We start from the raw sequence: 19,833 nt of genomic DNA on the forward strand, positions 1-19,833 counted from the left end.
CGCGGGGGCACCTCAGAACTACCCATGACACCACCTCAGCAGGATAGAGAGGCCTTAGTTCATCCCGAGCCTGCTCAGGCACTGACAGCCAACAAGGCCCCCCTCGGTGCACGACCGCCTCTATGACCGACATGAGGCGCAAGGTGACCACGATGTGGTCAGCAGACAACGGTGCCATGACAACGATGGGCCTGCCCAAGGCTACCACCTACACCAAGGCAGTCGCTACGACAGTGGGGAGGACCACAGTCCTTCTCCTGGGCCACCTGGCCCTTGAGTCTTTAGCAAAGCCATCCATGGCGCCCACTTCCTGACCTAGTTTCAGCAACCGGCCAACCTCTCAAAGTACAGCAGCGAGACCAACCCCGAGCTATGGCTGGCCGATTACCGCTTGGCTTGTCGGCTAGGCAGCGTGGACGATGACCTGCTCATCATCCGCAACCTCCCCTTGTTCCTATCAGACTCGGCATGAGCCAGGCTCGAACACCTCCCTCCCTTATAGATCAACAACTAGCGCGACTTGGTAAAGGTCTTCATCGGGAATTTTCAGGGCACATACATGCGCCCTAGGAATTCCTGGGACCTCAAGAGTTGTCGCCAGAAGCTAGACGAGTCTCTCTAAGACTTCATCCGACGCTTCTCCAAGCAATGCACCAAGTTGCCCAGCGTCGGCGACTCAGAAATTGTCTAGGTGTTCCTCTCCGACACCTCCTGCCGATACCTAGTCCGAGAGTTAGGCCAAAACGTACCGACCACGGTGGCCACGCTCCTCGACATCACCACCAACTTCGCCTCGGGCGAAGAGGCTGTTGGGGCCATCTTCCCCAACAATGATGCCAAGGGGAAGCGAAGGGACGAGGCCCCTAGGGCCTCGGCCCCCCACCTCCCCAAGAAAAAGAAAAAGGGTTGCTAGGGGAAGCAGGAGGTCCTCGAGGCTGATCTAGTTGTGGCCGTAGATCGCAAGAATCCCCAAGGCCCCGCCAGAGGTCCTAGGCTCTTCGACGACATGCTTAAGAAGCCCTACCCTTACCACCAGGGCTTGGTGAAGCACACCCTCGAAGAGTGCACCATGCTCCAGCATTACTACGCCAAGCCCGAGCTCCCCAACGACGATGCTAAGAAGAAGGGCGCCGGCAATAGGGACAACGACAAGGACAACAGGTTCCCCGAGGTGCACAATGCCTTCATGATCTTTGGCGGGCCTTCAGCGTGCCTCACGGCGCGTCAGCGAAAGAAGGAGCACCGGGAGGTCTTCTCGGTTGAGGTGGCCACTCCCCGATACCTCGACTGGTCTTGGGAGGCGATCACCTTCGATCAGGATGACCACCCCGATTATGTACCAAAGCCTAGGCAGTACCCACTCGTCGTCGACCCGATCATCGGCAACACCTAGCTCACCAAGGTGTTGATGAACGGAGGCAGTGGTCTCAACATCCTCTACGCCAACACCCTGGAGCTCCTAGAGCTCGACCAGTCATAGCTCTGAGGCAATGCCGCGCCCTTCCATAGCATCATGCCAGGGAAATGCACGTGACCCCTCGGGCGCATCGACTTGCCCATCTGCTTCGGCACTCCCTCCAACTACTGCAAGGAGGTCCTCACCTTTGAGGTGGTTGGGTTCAAGGGGACCGACTTGGTAGCGAGGCACCTGACTCCAAGCATCGTGCCAGGACTTTCGAGCCCACAGAGGCCATCAAGCTCGTTCCGGTTGACCCGACCTGCTCCAACGATCGAGTGCTGAGGATCAGCGCCACCCTCAATAGCAAATAGGAAGCCGTGCTCGTCGACTTTCTTTGTGCGAATGCCGATGTATTCATGTGGAGTCCCTCAGACATGCCGAGCATACCGAGGGAGGTCGCTGAGCATGCCTTGGACATTTGGGCTGGCTCTAGACTGGTGAAGCAGCGCCTACGCCGATTCGACGAGGAAAAGCGCAGGGCCATCGGCAAGGAGGTGCAGAAGCTTTTGGCGGCCGGATTCATCAAGGAAGTGTCCCATCTAGAGTGGTTAGCTAATCTTGTATTAGTTAAGAAGAAAAATGGGAAGTGGAGGATGTGTGTAGACTACACCGATTTGAATAAAGCATATCCAAAAGTCCCATTCCATTACCTCGAATCGACCAAATCATTGATTCCACTGTGGGATGCGAAACCCTATCTTTCCTTGATGCGTATTCCGGTTACCATCAAATCAAGATGAAAGAATCCGACCAGCTCCTGACTTCTTTCATCACCCCATTCGGCATGTACTGCTATGTGACTATGCCATTCGGCCTCAGAAATGTAGGGGCCACATACCAGTGGTGCATGACCTAGGTCTTTGGCGAGCACATTGGGTGAACCGTCGAGGCCTACGTGGATGACATCGTGGTCAAGTCCAGGAAGGCTAGTGATCTCATTGATGACTTGGAGATAGCCTTCAAATGCCTCAAAGAGAAGGGCATCAAGCTCAACCCCAAGAAGTGTGTCTTTAGGGTCCCCCGAGGCATGCTCTTGGGATTCATAGTCTCGGAGCGTGGCATCGAGGCCAACCCAGAGAAGGTCTTGGCCATGACCAACATGGGACCAATTCGAGACCTTAAGGGAGTGCAGAGGGTTATGGGATGCCTTGCGGCCCTAAGCCACTTCATCTCACGCCTTGGCAAAAAAGGCTTGCCTCTGTACCGCCTCTTGAGAAAATCCAAATGCTTTTCTTGGACCCCCAAGGCCGAAGAAGCCCTCACCAAGATCAAGGCACTGCTCACCAATCCTCCCATCCTAGTGCCGCCAACCAAGGGTGAGGCCCTCTTATTCTACATCGCCGCAACGACCCAAGTGGTCAGCGCGGCCGTAGTGGCCGAGAGGCAGGAAGAGGGGCATGCTCTACCCGTCCAACGACCTATTTACTTCATTAGTGAGGTGCTCTCCAAGACTAAGACATGCTACCCCCACATCCAGAAGCTGATCTACGCCATAGTCTAGGATCGACGCAAGCTGCGTCACTACTTCGAGTCCCACCCAGTGACCGCGGTGTTGTCTTTCCCTCTGGGAGAGATAATCCAGAACCGGGAGGCCTCGGGTAGAATAGCCAAGTGGGCCGTTGAACTCATGGGGGAAGCCCTGTCTTTTGCGCCTCAGAAAGCAATTAAATCCCAGGTCTTAGCTGATTTTGTGGCTGAGTGGACCGACATCCAACTACCACCTGCTCAGATCTAGGCGGAATGCTGGACCATGTACTTTGACAGGTCCCTGATGAAGACTGGGGCAGGCATGGGTCTGCTCTTCATCTTACCCCTCAGATTGCACATGCGCTATATGATCCGACTCCACTTCGCCGGCTCCAACAACGCAGCCGAGTACGAAGCCCTCGTCAACAGCTTGCAGATCGCCATCGAACTTGGAGTACGGCGTCTCGACATACGGGGTGATTCGTAGCTTGTTGTCGATCAAGTGATGAAGGAGTCGAACTACCATGACCCCAAAGTGGAGGCGTACTGCAAGTTGGTACGTCGCCTAGAAGACAAGTTCAACGGCCTCAAACTCAACCACATTGCACAAAAATTCAACGAGGCCGCGGACAAACTAGCAAAAATGGCGTTGGCACGGGCCTCGGTCCCCCCGAACATCTTCGCTAGAGACCTCCACAAGCCTTCCATCGACTACGCCTCGGCGGTGGAAGAGGGCCCACTAGTCGAGCCCACCGTAGGACCTAAGGCCCCCTCTATCACCGAGACCCCCGCGGCCAAGCCTGAGGCCATGGAAATCAACACGGAGCCTCCCGATGCCGACCAGGGCGTAGACTGGCGAGTCCCATTCCTTGATTGCCTCGTTCAAGGAGAGCTTCCTACAGACAGGACTGAAGCCCGACGGCTTGCGTGATGAGCCAAAACTTACGTCCTCAGCAACGACGAGTTGTACAGGCGAAGCCCATCTGGCATCCTCCAATGGTGCATCACCATCGAGGCAGGCCAAGCCCTACTTTGGGACTTGCACATAGGAGCCTGCGGGCACCATGCAGCGCCTCGGACGCTCATCGAAAACACCTTCCGCCAAGGGTTCTACTGGCCAACAGTGGTTGCTGACGCCACCAAGCTGGTACGCTCCTATGAGGGATGCCAGTACTATGCACAACAGACGCACCTCCCGGCCCAAGCCCTCTAAACCATCCCCATTACATGGCCATTCACCGTGTGGGGGCTGGACATGGTTGGGCCTCTACAAAAGGCCCTCGGGGGCTATACCCATTTGCTGGTAGCTATTAACAAGTTCTCCAAGTGGATCGAGGCTCGTCCGATCACTTGAATCAAATCTGAGCAGCGGTGTTGTTCTTCACTGATATCATCCACAGGTTTGGGGTTCCAAACACCATCATCACTGACAATGTGACACAATTCACCGGCCACAAGTTCCTGACATTCTATGATAACCACCACATCTGTGTGGCCTGGTCGACCGTAGGACACCCTAGGACAAACGACCAAGTAGAACGTGCCAACGACATGATCCTACAGGGTCTCAAGCCAAGAATATACAACCGGTTGAAGAAATTTGGCAAGAAATGGCTTGCCGAACTCCTGTCGGTCATCTGGAGCCTGAGGAACACTTCGAGCTGAGCCATGGGGTTCACACCATTCTTCCTAGTCTATGGAGCTGAGGCCATCCTCCCCACTGACTTGGAGTATGGTTCCCCGAGGCTATAGGCCTACAACAAGCAAAGCAACCGCACTGCCCGCGAGGACGCCCTCGACCAACTAGAGGAAGCCCAAGACATTGTGCTACTACACTCGGCCAAGTACCAGCAAGCCCTACGATGCTATCAAGCCCGGTGCATTCTAAGCCAAGACTTGAAAGTGGGCGACCTAGTGCTGAGACTGAGGTAGAGCAATAAGGGCTGCCATAAGCTGACCCCGCCATGGGAAGGGCCATACATCGTCGCCCAAGTGCTAAAGCCTGGGACCTACAAGCTAGCCAACGAGAAGGGCAAAATCCTCACCAACACTTGGAACATAGAACAGCTACATCGCTTCTACCCTTAAATTCCCAAGCATTGTATACATTGTTTCTCAAAATACAATAAAGAAGAGTTCTTTAGTTGTTCTAATTTTTCGAGAAGCCCCCCGAGCCCATCGATGGGGGATCGGCGTTACGATAATGCTATAAGGGAGACTCGGCTCTGCCCCTGCAGAACCGAGCCTCCCTTGGGGGCTAGAAGGGGGACCTCCCCTAAGTCCCAGACACCATTTTTTAGTCGTTTTTCGAAAAAAATTCTACGCCAAACTCTCTCGCGTACTCTGACAAATTGATTGTAAAAAACCTAAGGATCGAAAGTCTATCTCAGGGCCAAAAGGCCGGCCGAGCCGCGAGACGGCCTACACCTCTAGGCTACGGCAACTCCCTCACCACCTTTTTCCCGAAGGGCAGCTTAGGCTCTGAGGAAGTTTTTTGCAAGAGATATGTTCAAAGACGAGACAGAGGGCAGAGGCTCGAAAATACAATAAAAATGATTAAAAAGTGCATACACACAAGTACTTTAAAAGGCCTCGATGGCCAGAAGCGTCATGGTGCAATGATGTAAGTCCTAATCTATTTACATGGCCCCTTTGGCCTAGGTCAAAACTCAGGGTCTCCAGCGTCGGCGGTCGGCGTAGGAGGAACCACCTCCTCTTCGAACAACCTGGCTAGTGCCGTGCCAAGGGCCTCAACCGCCTCCACCAGCTTCATGACCTCCTCCTCGGCCTTCTCGTCATCCTCAGCCACGACATAACCATCGCTGATGGCCTCGAGGTTGATGTCGGCATAGTGCGAGGAGACGATGGCCAGGGCACGCTTGATGCCCGTATGCAGCACCCCCCAGAGCCGCTCATGGACTCAGCCGCTCAACACGATCAAGCGGCTCCCGAGGGAGCTGCCCGACTCGACCCCCCGACCTCCAGGGCCTCACAGGCGATACGGGCAGCGCTCCGCAGCGTGTTATGCTCCTAAATCTTGGCCTCGAGCACCGCCTGCACTGCGACGGAGGCCTCAGCTACCTGGGAGGCCTCCTTCTCCAACCCTGCGCCGAGACAAGCAGGATGGGGTTAAGCACGAAAGAAAACAAGCCGAACAGGGGCGCAAGCCTATGAGACTCACCGTCGACTTTCTCCCTCCAGTTTTGGACCTTGACCCGAGAGGCCTCGGCCACCCTGGAAGCCTCCCTCTCTAGCTCTACATCACATCAGGGAGTTAGGGGTCGAACATAAGAAAAACAAATAAAACAAGGGGCGCGGCTCAATAGGACTCACCCTTGGCCTTTTCCTTCTAGGCTAAGGCCTCGACCCGGGAGGCCTTGGCCACCTTGACAGCCTCCGCTAGGGCACCTTTTGTCAGCAGGTGCGCGCCCTGCTCCACCTCTAGCTGCTCGGTGATGGCCTTGGCAAAGGCCGCCTCTTGTTCGGCCTAGGACCTGAAGGTGTCCCGCTTGCCGGCCACCTAGGTCAGCTCCTCCTCTAGCTCCTTGATCCATGCCGCCAAAGGGGTGGCCTGCTCTGGAGCCATGGCCGCCTCGGCCTTCATGTTAGCACAGCGAAGGCGGAGGTCCTCCACCTCCACGCTACGCACTGATAGAAGCTCATTAGCATTGGCGAGCAGGTCCTTCTGCTGCCGGAGCTAGTCCTAGACGTCCCTCTCCTACTGGAGGAACATCAACTTCTTGAGGGACCGGGCCTCGAGCTCCTAGATAGGTAGAACAAACGTCAAGCACTATGAGAAAACTTAGGAAAAAGATGATACAGCACAAGAAAAGAAAGCGCGTACCTGGGCAACGCTGGGCAGGTTGTCAGCCACGACGGACAGCGCTGTCTGTAGCGATCGCTCCGCTAGCCGGCGGAATTGCTCGAGGGAGCCCCAGTGCCCCCCCTCATCCACGTCCTCGAGGGCGAACAGAGGCTCCCCCTTAGGGTCATCCCGGCTCCGCCACAAGACATGCGGGCTATCCCACCCGAGGGGCTCGGGTTGTACCCGGACGAGGGCCGAGCTCCCCTCGCCAGAAGTCAGAGCTGGCTGCTCTGCGGTGCTAGCCGCCTCGGTGTCCGCCACCTCCTTTCCCCGAGAAGTATCGTCGGAGGAGATTGAATGAACCTCCACCTCTCGGGCGCTCTCCTGCGATGGCGGTAGGTCTTGGACCGGGGGAAGTACCGAAGCTTGCCCCGCCTCCCTCTCCGCATCCTAGGCCGCCAGCTCCACCGTGCCCAAGCTGACCTCTGCCACCTCGGCCTCGGTGGTCCCGGGAGCTCCAGCCTCCGCCACCTCGGCCTTGGTGGTCCTAGGAGCCCCAACATCCACTACCTCGGCTTCGAAAGCCCTAGAAGCCCTGGCCTTCGCCACCTCGGCCTTAGAAGTCCTAGGGGCCTCGGCCTCACCCTCGGTGGCCTCAGTGATTGAAGACGTCTCGGCTTCACCTAACTCGAGGGCCCTGATCTCGTGGGGCATAGGCACCTCCTCCCCCGCCTCTTTCGTGGCTGCCTCGATAGCCTCTCCTTGGGCGATCGGCCCCTTCGAGTCAGCCCTGGCCGATGCCGCGCCATGCTGCATGGCGGCCTGCGCGTCCACCACCCATCGGGCGGTGGAGCTGGTGCTCACCTTGAGCGCCTTAAGTGGCGCCAAGGCGGGGGCTTCCGCCTGATGCTTCCGGCTGAAGACAAAACACTCACGAGGTCAACATATGACCAAAGAACGAGTGGAAGATGCTGCAAACTCCACTGACAAAACACTTACCTCAAACGGGAAAGCAATAGCTTCTGTACCACGTCCCTCGTCCTCGGCAACGGCAATGGCGGCGGTAGTGGCACGACCCCCGTGTCCGCCGGTACCGGCTGGCCCTCGCAAGACTCCAACGCCCCCTTGGCCCTCTGCGGAGGTGGTTGGGTTGCCCCATCGTTGCCCGCTCCACTTCCACCGTCGAGCCCATCGGGCTGACGGCACGCTTCCCCGATGCCCATGTCTCGGGCGTGTCGGCCTCGGCCCCGGGGTGGGCGATCACCAGCCCCAAGGCGCCCTCTCCTCCTCCTCCTAGAGACGCCAGGCCGCTTGCCGATGCCCTGGGTGCCATCTCCCTGATGTTAGGGAGATGGTCTAGGGGACCCCGCCCCGCCTTGCTCTCATCGTCATCGCTCGAAGAATTCATCGACGATGATGACGGAGACGGCTCCTTCGGGAGACCATCGTGCCTATGTTGTCGGCGACATTTCTCTAGCTCGTCGCGCTCGAGGCTCTTTCTCTTGTGCCTTGCCTCCTCGGCGTCCTTTTGCTCCTTATATGCCTCGGCGTGCGCCCTATTCTCCGCTCGCTGTAATGCATCCTCAGGAACAGGCGGTGGGGAGGCTCGCACATCCCTCATCCCCTGCAGGAACGGCAAACGCAAATAAGGGAACAGATTGAAAACATAAGGAGCAAGGAGGCCCCGGAGGCCGCAGCGATGCGTGACTCACTAGAGAGATGTACCCCCACGATGGGCGCATTGGGAATAGGGTTAGATCACTGCTCCTCTGCCACCCCTCCACCGTCTCTCTCACCCGACGTAGAATCTCCTCATCGGAAAGGGCGACGGCGGACAACCGGATGCCGTCGATCAGCTCACCTGGTGTCATCTTGAATAGGCGTTGCCGTCGAGCCATCAGCGGCAGCACCCTCTGGTGGTGGAAGGCCTCCACGACTATGGCCGCCGTAAGGCTGCGACTGCGCAGCCTCTCCAGCGCCCTCAGGAGCGGCTGCAGCTTGGACTGATCAGCCAACGGGACGCCGTACCTCCACCTCTTCGGTTGGCTCTCCACAACCCGCCTGGTATAGGGGGGAAGCCTACCGTCATCATTGTAGAGGTAGAACCAGCTATTGTACTAGTGGCGGTTGGACGACGCGAGCTGGGCCGGGATATAGAAGGGCTGCCGGTCTTGGCACACTTGGAGAGTGCAGCCGCCAGCCCTCAATGCCTTCCGTGTGCCTGTCGTGCCCGCCAGCTTGGTGGTGAGCCCCGCCCGAAAGAAGTGGAGCCACAACTCCCAGTGGGGGGCAATGCCTAGGTACCCCTCGTAGACGGCGACGAAGATGGCCGCCTACGCGATGGAGTTGGGGTTGAAGTTGTGGAGCTCCACACCGTAGTAATGCAGGAGCACCCGCATGAACTGGTCCGCTAGTAAGCCAAGGCCACGCTCGTGGAAGGCCACGAAGCTCACGATGTAGCCATCGCGTGGCCTCGGCTCTGGCTCATCCCCCGAAGCGATCCACTCTGGTCTGTTGGGGTCAGTGATCGGAAGGAGGAGACCGTCATCGACGAGCAACTGCAGCGTCGCCACAGACACGTCGGATGGATCCCAAGGATCTGCCTAGAGGGCAACAGCGCCGCCAGCCATGCGTGCGGTGGAGAATGTGGCTACAGCGGTAAGGCGTGCTCTCGCTATCTCTCTCTCTCTCTCTCTCTCTCTCCTTTCCTCCCCTTCTCCCTTCTTCTCCTTGGTGCTCTCTTCCTCTGTTCTTAGCAACCGCTCGAGGGTAGAAAGGGCAAACGCAGGTGAAAAAGGTAAGGAGGGGTGGGGCGTGGCTCATCACGTATTTATGAGGGAGGAAAGAGGGCAAAATGGGCGGACAATGAAACCGGGAAAGTTTCCCTCAGATCTAGCACAGTTAATCTGGATCCGACCAAACCACCCACGCGTCCGCCTTTTTCTTATTAACCGCGCGCACACAGTAACATCCCATCCGCAGATGTCGTGTCGCATTCGACCATAGCGACGGCAGGCGCCGTTCCATCTCCCCGAGGAACCGCCTCAAAAGGCGCACCCGCCGTCGTCAGCCGATGGGAAGGGAATATCCCCCATCCGATTCCTTTCAGACTAAGGAACTGGGCACCGAGCCCGTTACGGTCTAGGGGTCCGAAGGCTGGGCCCCCGAGGGTCTCGACAGCAGCCCTAGGACAAACAGAGTCAGGGATGACTATGGGCGAGCCCGTACATGGCCAAGGCCCAAGCAAGCAATTGCTTGGGATGCCCTAAGTCGTGTTCGAGACCGACAGGGAGGTCTCTGAATGGGATCCCACCGTAGGGAGGCATCAAGCCCCTAGGGCCAATCGAACGGCCCTGGGACCCACTAGAGAAGCCCTCTGGTACTTTTGGAGTGCGTCTCTGGACCGCTAGCCGACCCCTATCGAATGGGGCACGGGCCTCCACTCAGACTTACCCGGTAACAGCTTACCGGAGGTGTCACTGCTCGCCCACCGAGGGTAGCCTGGCATACTCCACCCCTCCTTCCGAATGAAAAGGATGCGTGAGGGCCGCACAAAAAAGACAAGGAAACTCCTGATCACCCTCTTGCTCCGAGCAGAGGCTCGGGGGCTCTTTCTGCAACCAAGCCGAGACCCAGCGACCCGAACTCGCACTCAGGGGCTCAGCAAACACGATAAAACTCCTCACTCAATATGAAAAAAGCCCCTGGAGGAATAAATCCACTCCTCTAGGGCCTCGGGGGCTACACCCGGCGGGTGCGCTCGCGCGCATCCACCGAAGCCTCGAGTACGAAACACCATCCCGCTAGGAGCTGCCGCGAGCCAAGTCTCATCAAAACCTCAGGGAGAGCGCTCGCACTCTCCTCGAGGCTCGGGGGCTACTGTCGGGTACCATAAAAAGGGGTCCCTAAGCAAGAACCGAAAAAATCGTTTAGACCTTGTAAATATCGAAGCCAAGAGACAACCACCGGCAAACCCCCACCTTATTCGAGGCCTGGCTGGACCACCCGGCCCACCTTGAACAATATCTGGGCTCACCCGAAACGGGCTCGGCCCAGAACGAAACCATGAGGCCTCGGATGAGGTACCGGTTTTCTGACTCGCCCGAGGCCCCGCGCCACAAGGCCTCGGACGAGGTACCAATTCTCCGGCTCGCCCGAGGCCCCGCGCCACGAGGCCTCGGACAAGCACCTAGTTACCGACTCGCTCGAGCCCGGCTCGGCATCAACCCCGTCACTGCCGTCTTGACCGACTTCTCTGACGGGACATCACGTCCAACCACTCCCACGATGTCAGCCGAACGACGGCACGATACAGCGGAGTGGCCGACGAGACGGGAACCACATCGACGCCATGCCATCCGAGATAGAACGGGGCAGGGGTTACAGGCCGCTGTGCTCGGCACTGTGCCCACGGCTGACTCCCGTGCTGCCTAACCCCTGCTCCAAGGATAGCTCGGCGTGGAAAGTCAAGTCCGAGTCCCTGTAGCCTCGGAATCGACGTACAAGACCAACTGCACCCTCCGAGCCTCGGCTATCATCTTCCAGGCTCCTGTAGCCTCGGGACTCGCGCCCGCCGAGCCCCCCACAATGGTTCAGCCTCTGCACCAACTGGGCCTTAGCTCTCTATGTTGTCAGTACTCTGGGACCGGCACGTCGTCCGCAGTACGCGCCATGCCCTGCGTCAAGCTGTAGGAGCTCCCACATCGTGCATAGGGCCGAGCTCCTGTAGCCTCGGAATCAGCGCACCCGCGCCATCACATCTACCCAGCCTTGGCTCTCCGCGCCGGTCAAACATACAGTGACCAGCACGCCTCCAACAGAAGAAGACGCGCATGCCACCATAGGAGCTCCCACGTCGCACAGGATCAGACGTGACCAGCGCGTCGCTCCAGTGAACCGAGGACAAGACCGCTCCACCGACCATGCCGCCACAGTGACGAGCTACAGGGCTCAGACATAGAGCCTCTGCTCACAAAACGCCACGTAACAAATATATGTACCGCTCCTGTGCCTCCCTTCGACTATAAAAGGGAGTGACCAGGGCCGCTTCGAGGGGGGACTCACACGTGCAAGCAACGCACAACGCTCTGTAACACACATGCTCCCTCACTGCAAGAGATCAACATCTCAAGCAACCCACGCCACTCTACGCAGAGACCTAGGACTAGCTCCCTCTCTCGCTCAGCTTGTAAGCCCCTACTACAAGCACCTCGGTGCAAGAAATACAAGATCGCTCTCTCAGACTGGACGTAGGGCACCTATTGCCAGAACCAGTATAAACATTGTGTCTCTTTGCATCACCATCCGGGATTAGGAGCACGCAGTACACTTTCACTAGTCGGTTGAGGACCCGCTGGACCCAAAACACCGACAACCTCCATCTTTCTCCTTCTTGTTTGTAACCCCACTACAAACTTCGAGCACCTGGGCTCAGGAATAAAGTCACCGACCGACTCAAACTGGACGTAGGGTACGTTGCCTGTACCAGTATAAACCCTGTGTCATTGAGTGCTAGGCTACCTTCGATCACAACGTATGACAAAACTATAAATATTTACGTGTTGATCACTTTCTGCACCGACAAATAGCTTCGCGTGCATGTGACAAATTTAAGATGTTCTTCCTGGTCGGAATCCAAGTCCGAATTCGAGTTCGATGCTAGCAGTGTATTTGTTATTATATATATACAAAGTATACGTTGGTGCTCGTAGACTGCGATTTGGAGAATCGACGAGTTTGGAGCCATATGCTGTTGTTATTACGGCAAATAGAAAATTTGGCCTTGGCGGGGATAAACTAATAAGGGTACGTCTAATTGTCTAAACCCTGGTCTAATCCGCCGCGCTACTAAAAACCCTACCTTTCCGCACTCTGCCCCTACTGCATCCCCATCCAAACAAACACTCCCCTCTCGCGCCGCCATGGCCACCTCGCTCTCCACCCCGTCCCAGCTCCGCCCCTCTCACTCCCAGGCCCGCCGCCTCCTCGGCCCCCACCCGCGCGTCTGCTCCGCGCGCTGCCCCGCGCGCCGCCGCGCCGCCGCCGCCCTCTCCGTGCGCGCCTCCACCGATGGCGACGCCGCCGTCACGGTGCGCCGCTTCCCGGCCGCGCCGACCAAGGCCGGGCGCCTCGCGGGCGTCAAGAAGATCATGATCCTCGGCGCGGGGCCCATCGTCATCGGCCAGGCGTGCGAGTTCGACTACTCCGGCACGCAGGCGTGCAAGGCGCTCGCCGAGGAGGGCTACGAGGTGGTGCTCGTCAACTCCAACCCGGCCACCATCATGACCGACCCGGACCTCGCCCACCGCACCTACATCGGGCCCATGACGCCGCCGCTCGTCGAGCGCATCATCGACGTCGAGCGCCCCGACGCGCTGCTCCCAACCATGGGCGGCCAGACCGCGCTCAACCTCGCGGTCTCGCTCGCCGACTCGGGCGCGCTCGACCGCCTCGGGGTGCGCCTCATCGGGGCATCCCTTCCCGCCATCCGCGCCGCCGAGGACCGCCAGCTCTTCAAGCAGGCCATGGACCGCATCGGCCTCAAGACGCCGCCCTCCGGCATCGGCACCACGCTTGAGGAGTGCCTCGCCATCGCCGAGGACATTGGGGAGTTCCCGCTCATTGTGCGCCCGGCCTTCACTCTCGGGGGCACGGGCGGAGGCATCGCCTACAACAGGGCCGAGTTTGAGGACATCTGCAGGGCGGGCCTCGCCGCGTCGCACACTCAGCAGGTGCTCGTCGAGAAGTCGCTGCTCGGCTGGAAGGAGTACGAGCTGGAGGTCATGCGCGACATGGCTGACAATGTCGTCATCATCTGCTCCATCGAGAACATCGATCCCATGGGCGTGCACACGGGGGACTCCATCACCGTGGCGCCTGCGCAGACACTCACCGACAAGGAGTACCAGAGGCTCAGGGACTACTCGGTGGCCATCATCCGGGAGATTGGTGTGGAGTGCGGTGGTTCCAATGTGCAATTCGCAGTCAATCCTGCAGATGGGGAGGTCATGGTCATCGAGATGAATCCCAGGGTGTCCAGGTCGTCTGCACTTGCCTCAAAGGCGACAGGGTTCCCCATAGCCAAGATGGCTGCAAAGCTCTCAGTAGGCTACACTCTAGACCAGATTCCCAATGATATTACCAAGAAGACTCCTGCCAGCTTCGAGCCTTCCATTGATTATGTGGTCACAAAGGTATTATTTCAATCTCCGTTTCTCAGCTTTCTTAGTTGTGTGAATGAAGTTTTTCTGCAAATATGCATCTGTAGTACATATTTAACTTCTCTGTATGTATTCCTTTTCTCACTTTTTGTCAGATGTTACCTATCTACTGGTAATGGTTGATTTCAAAAGTATGATAGCAAAATAATTGAACAGGATAAGTCTGTCCAATTGCCTATACTGTTCTTAATGCGTTGTCTGACTGTTGAATGTGTTGGTAGACTGAATCAATTGTGTTATATGCTCTGGTATATAATATACCTACTAGTTTATACAACAGTGATTGTTTATATCATCATGTATAATAAAGGGCAAAGGCAGTAGCTTTCTGAAGGCATTTTCCAGTTATAATTTGTTTTGCATGCTATTTTTTTTTTCTGTTTTGCTTCATTGTCATCATATTCAAGTGAGAGTAACATTTTCTTGTTCATGTATTTGTCAATAGAAGGGGCATAAGCATCACAATCAATAGTTTTTTTTTCTAATGTTTTGCGCATATCTTGGAGATTTGTATGTTAACTATTTCCTACCTTCCCCTCTTTAAAGTATACCTGAGACTAGTCACATTGTCTTTACCTGTGAATTGCACTAGATTTCATTGCTATCTTCTCAGACATCATCTTGCATTATCCACAGCATATTACTCTGCTATTCAATTTCCACCTAGACGAATATGCTCTAGCATATATCACTTACATCCAGTCTAGACATATTTCTTGTTCTGTTACAAACCCATATTTATATCTTCTTCGTGTTCTTTTATCATGTGGAATTTGTACTTGAACTTCTAACACATCTAATCTGATCTGCTTTTCTAATCTACCTGGCACTTACTATGCAGATACCTCGCTTTGCTTTTGAGAAATTCCCTGGCTCTGAGCCAATATTAACCACACAGATGAAGTCTGTTGGTGAGGCGATGGCACTGGGGCGTACCTTCCAGGAGTCCTTTCAGAAAGCTGTCCGCTCACTGGAGACTGGTTTTGCGGGATGGGGTTGTGGCCCTATCAAGGAACTTGACTGGGACTGGGAAAAGATAAAATATAGCTTGCGGGTACCTAATCCAGATCGTATCCATGCTATCTATGCAGCTTTCAAGAAAGGCATGAGGGTCCAAGATATCCACGAAATTAGCTTCATTGACAAATGGTTTCTTACAGAACTCAAGGAGCTAGTGGATGTCGAGCAGTTCCTTGTATCAAGGAGCCTAGATCAGCTGTCAAAGGATGACTTTTATCAAGTGAAGAGGAGGGGCTTTAGTGATAAGCAGATTGCATTTGCAACTTCTTCATCAGAAAGTGATGTGAGATCAAGGCGTTTGGCTTTAGGCGTCGCTCCAACATATAAACGTGTTGATACTTGTGCTGCTGAGTTTGAAGCCAATACCCCCTACATGTACTCTTCTTATGAGTACGAATGTGAATCAGCTCCAACCAATAGGAAGAAGGTGCTGATATTGGGTGGTGGGCCAAATCGCATAGGCCAGGGCATTGAGTTTGATTACTGCTGTTGCCATGCATCATTTGCACTCCGAGAGGTTTGTTTTGCACCATTTTATTTCCATCCTATTTCAGTAATCTTGTTCCTCAGTTCTGGATTGTTTTAGTGAGATATTGCAAGTTTTCTTAGTCAACTACATTCAATTGTATGGCCCTGTATTTTTCTGTATGGCTGTTTTGATACTAATGTTTTGCTCTTTTTTTCATCTCTTTGCAGGCTGGATACGAGACTATTATGATGAACTCGAATCCTGAGACAGTCTCAACTGACTACGATACCAGTGATCGTTTGTACTTTGAGCCACTGACAGTTGAGGATGTATCAAATGTCCTTGATTTAGAGCGCCCAGATGGTATAATTGTGCAATTTGGAGGGCAAACTCCTCTAAAGCTTGCACTTCCTATTCAACGGTACATAGAGGAGAACAAATTGGTGTCTGCTTCAGGCACTGGGAATGTGAAGATATGGGGAACATCACCAGATTCCATTGATGCTGCTGAGGACAGAAAAAGATTTAATGCAATTCTTGAGGAGCTTGGAATTGAACAGCCAAAGGGAGGAATTGCAAGAAGTGAGTCTGATGCATTGGCAATTGCCTCAGAAATAGGTTACCCTGTTGTGGTCCGTCCATCATATGTTCTTGGTGGACGGGCAATGGAGATTGTATACAACGACGAAAAACTGATCAAGTACCTTGCAACTGCAGTGCAAGTAGATCCAGAAAGGCCAGTTTTAGTGGACAAATATCTAATTGATGCAGTTGAAATTGATGTTGATGCATTGGCTGACACAGCTGGGAATGTTGTGATTGGTGGAATTATGGAGCATATCGAGCAGGCTGGTATACATTCAGGTGATTCAGCATGTTCTCTTCCTACTAGAACAGTCTCAGCCCCGTGCCTAGAAGTTATCCGTTCATGGACCACAAAGCTAGCAAAGCGTCTGAATGTGTGTGGACTGATGAACTGTCAGTATGCTATATCTACATCTGGTGATGTGTTCCTACTTGAGGCAAACCCTCGGGCTTCACGCACAGTCCCTTTTGTATCCAAGGCGATTGGCCATCCGCTAGCTAAATATGCATCATTGGTGATGTCTGGCGTGACCTTACCAGAGCTTGGGTTCACTAAAGAAGTGGTTCCTAAGCATGTGTCTGTTAAGGAGGCTGTTTTTCCTTTTGAGAAATTCCAAGGGTGTGACATCCTTCTTGGACCAGAGATGCGCAGCACTGGAGAGGTGATGGGCATCGACTATGAGTTCTCTGGTGCCTTTGCAAAGGCACAGATTGCTGCTGGACAGAGGCTCCCAGTAAGTGGCACTGTGTTCCTTAGCCTAAACAATTTGACGAAACGGCATCTTGCTGAGATTGGGCGTGGATTCCGGGAGCTTGGCTTCAACATTATTGCCACATCTGGAACAGCTAAAGTGCTCCAGCTTGAGGGCGTTCCAGTGGAGCCAGTCCTAAAAATACATGAGGGGCAACCGAATGCCAGAGACATGCTGAAGAATGGTCAGATACAGATCATGGTGATAACAAGCTCTGGTGATGCTCTTGACTCTAAGGATGGCCTCCAGCTTCGTAGGCTTGCCCTCGCCTACAAGGTGCCAATTATCACAACCGTGGATGGTGCACGTGCCTCCATAGATGCCATCAAGAGCTTGAAGAACAAGTCGATTGAGACCCTCGCCTTGCAAGATTACTTCCAGACTGCTGATGCTTCGGCAGATTTACAAGCAGCGGCACAAATTACCCCTTAGTGGTGTCTTCTTTTTCCATATATAATGTAAGCCTAGCTAGAGCCAAAACCACAACCCATATGATATTTTTGTTTACGGTTGCACCAGCAGCATGCATGCGCAATGACAAGCATCCAGATTGTATCGGTCACAAGCATGGCTAGACAAAATTGGTGTTCGGCGAAATGTAGTTGTACTTTGTATGTTTAGGGTGATGAGCATCCACAGAATAAGGCTTTCCCAACTGCGATTTTGATGACTATCACATCCCTTGTGGAGATTTACATTGTATCATTGTCGCACAAGCAAATGTGCGACATACATATGTATTGTATGCATGTTATCAAATTCTTTGATGACTAAACAGTGGCACATCCCAGTCGCTCGCCTCATGGCCCCCACATTTTACTGTGTACTCTACAACTGTACAACGATTGTGTCAAGGATTTATTAATAATAACTACGTATTGTACAACATTTAACGGTTCTGTGCTTCTGGGTAGTGTTACATGATTTGTGATAATGTGTGCTAAAATTAATCTCATAAAGTTCTTCTGAAATTGTTGTAAAGTACAGGACGAACTGATGAATGGTCTGAATAATCAACGGACTAATCATCAAGCTCTGTGTGGACTACAAAAATTAAAAATTGAGTTACAGATAGGGATATCTTCCTTACACAATACTAAAAGTTGAACATTTATGTTTCCACTTCTCATGATCTATCTAAAGGCATGAACCGCGAGCCAAATTTTCTGTAGTAGGCTGTTTTTTGCAGATTAAAAGTAGGGCATATATAAACAGGAAAGATATGGATGTGTGTAGTGGACGATTCACAATCGAAGTGAAAAATCCACATTTCCTTGTAGATCCATATTCCATGGCCACCAGAAATGAGTTTGGCATCCAAGCAAAAGTTAGCATCGTTGACGTTGATTAGCGCTAGGGGGAGAGCCAGAAAATTGATTTTTTGAATGTTAGGGGAGGCCAACAGTGTTGAAATTTTAAATTTTATTTGAATTTCAAAAAATTTAGTGGAAAATTCACATTTATAGGGAGGGCCTGGGCCCTGCCCGCGCCCCTTGTCTCCGCCCCTGATTAGCGCCATAATTAAGCTTTGATCCATTAGATTCGATTCGAACGTCTGAGATCTTCCTTCACTACAGCGAGGATCTGACGATATCATAGTTCGGGTTAGAGTTCCTATCCATTTCATTTTTCCCACATAGACCAATATATCTTTTCTCGTGCAAATCCACTTTGTGGCTTCAGTAAGTGGAATATCTTATCTGTTGGAAAGGTTCATCGGAGAGAACCGAGTGAATGGCCAGCATACTTCAACTGTTTAGGTTATTTGTCAAGGAACATGTTTGTTTAAGTTTAAATTCTCGACTTGATATGGGTGGTCATATTTTTCTAGGTTTTTTCTCCGTAGCATTTATTTTTTCTGTATTGTGATACGCAAAAAAATATAGATAAATAGTAGGCGAAGAGGGTGTACAGGGATGGCAAAGAGGGAGGGAAACAGATGGTGTGACACATAGTGGAGTGTTGGATCAACTCTCATGTGTGCCCTAATTGTAATCGGAAATGTTACGCTTAGGGCATCTGATCGTTCGAACGCTCCACCCACCCTCTGTGCCCACCCGCCCTCTACGCCACCGCCGCTTGTGCTGCCTCCACCCGCCCTCTGTGTGTCGTCGCCTAGCTCCACGTTGCCGGTGAGCACACCAGTGACCTCCATGCGCCGTCCACCCATCCTCTACGCCACTGCTTCTCATGCCGCCCCCGCCCCTCGGTCTATGCGCTGCCACCCGGCTCCACGTTGCTGGCGAGCAAACCGGTGACCTCCATGCGCCGACGAGCCTCCATTTGCCGAAGCAGCAAGGAGATGTTTGCGCTAAAAGCGCATGTTGCAAACGTATGTTTCAATTGTTTTAGGTGTTTCATAGGTATGTTGTAAGTGTTTTATATCGATGTTGGAAAAGTAGATCGGAATGTTGCACATGTTGCAATGGCTATACACGTATGTTTCAAGTGTATGTTCCAAATATTTTATATGCATCAGACGTATATTGTAAGTGTTTTATCTGGATGTTGCAAAAGTAGATCAGGATGTTGCATATACATGCATGTTGCAAGCGTATGTTTCAAGTGTTTCATATATTTCATACGTATGCTGCAAGTGTTTCATCTAGATGTTGCATATGTTTTGCAATAGCTTTTAAGTGTTTTCCAGGTATTTTTCAAGTGTTTCAGACATATTCTGCAGTGTTTCAGCTATTTCGAACATATGTTGTAATTGTTTCATCTAGATATTACAAAAGTAGATACAGTGTTGTACATGTTGCAATGGGACCCACCTGCAGCATGAGAAGCAGAAGGGGCGTGAGCAGGCTCCACGCACAGTCTGATGACGTGGGCCCACTGCTGGGTGCGTCAGAAACTGAGTGCAGGCGTGGGGCCCCACGTGGTGGGGTGAGTGAAAAACAAGCGATGCGGTGTGGCAGAACCGCCCGAAATAACATACTTTTGGAGGCACTCGTCTTCCACTAGACACTAAGCACTCCGAAAGTTAGCTACATCGGACAGTTTCGTCGAGCACACCCCACGAGAGAACTTGAATCAATCCATGTTTTACCTCC

At 53.5% G+C, this 19,833-nt stretch overlaps 2 protein-coding genes across 2 annotated transcripts; one reads left to right on the forward strand and one right to left on the reverse strand.

The window, feature by feature from the left end:
- Window positions 1–7,181: 7,181 nt before the first annotated feature.
- On the reverse strand, window positions 7,182–9,130 carry LOC136460705 (uncharacterized). The gene is made up of 4 exons (XM_066460304.1): window positions 9,069–9,130; window positions 8,528–8,792; window positions 7,826–8,355; window positions 7,182–7,647 (listed from the first exon to the last, which is right to left on the reverse strand). The coding sequence occupies exons 1-4, from the start codon at window positions 9,128–9,130 to the stop codon at window positions 7,182–7,184; spliced, it is 1,323 nt and encodes a 440-aa protein (XP_066316401.1).
- A 3,488-nt stretch (window positions 9,131–12,618) lies between these two features.
- LOC136458385 (carbamoyl phosphate synthase arginine-specific large chain, chloroplastic) lies at window positions 12,619–17,655 on the forward strand. The gene is made up of 3 exons (XM_066458325.1): window positions 12,619–13,924; window positions 14,793–15,488; window positions 15,668–17,655. The coding sequence occupies exons 1-3, from the start codon at window positions 12,653–12,655 to the stop codon at window positions 17,207–17,209; spliced, it is 3,510 nt and encodes a 1,169-aa protein (XP_066314422.1). The 5' UTR covers window positions 12,619–12,652; the 3' UTR covers window positions 17,210–17,655.
- Window positions 17,656–19,833: the final 2,178 nt, after the last annotated feature.

Source organism: Miscanthus floridulus, chromosome 6 (genome assembly GCF_019320115.1).
Source record: "Miscanthus floridulus cultivar M001 chromosome 6, ASM1932011v1, whole genome shotgun sequence".
NCBI classification, from domain to species: Eukaryota; Viridiplantae; Streptophyta; class Magnoliopsida; order Poales; family Poaceae; genus Miscanthus; species Miscanthus floridulus.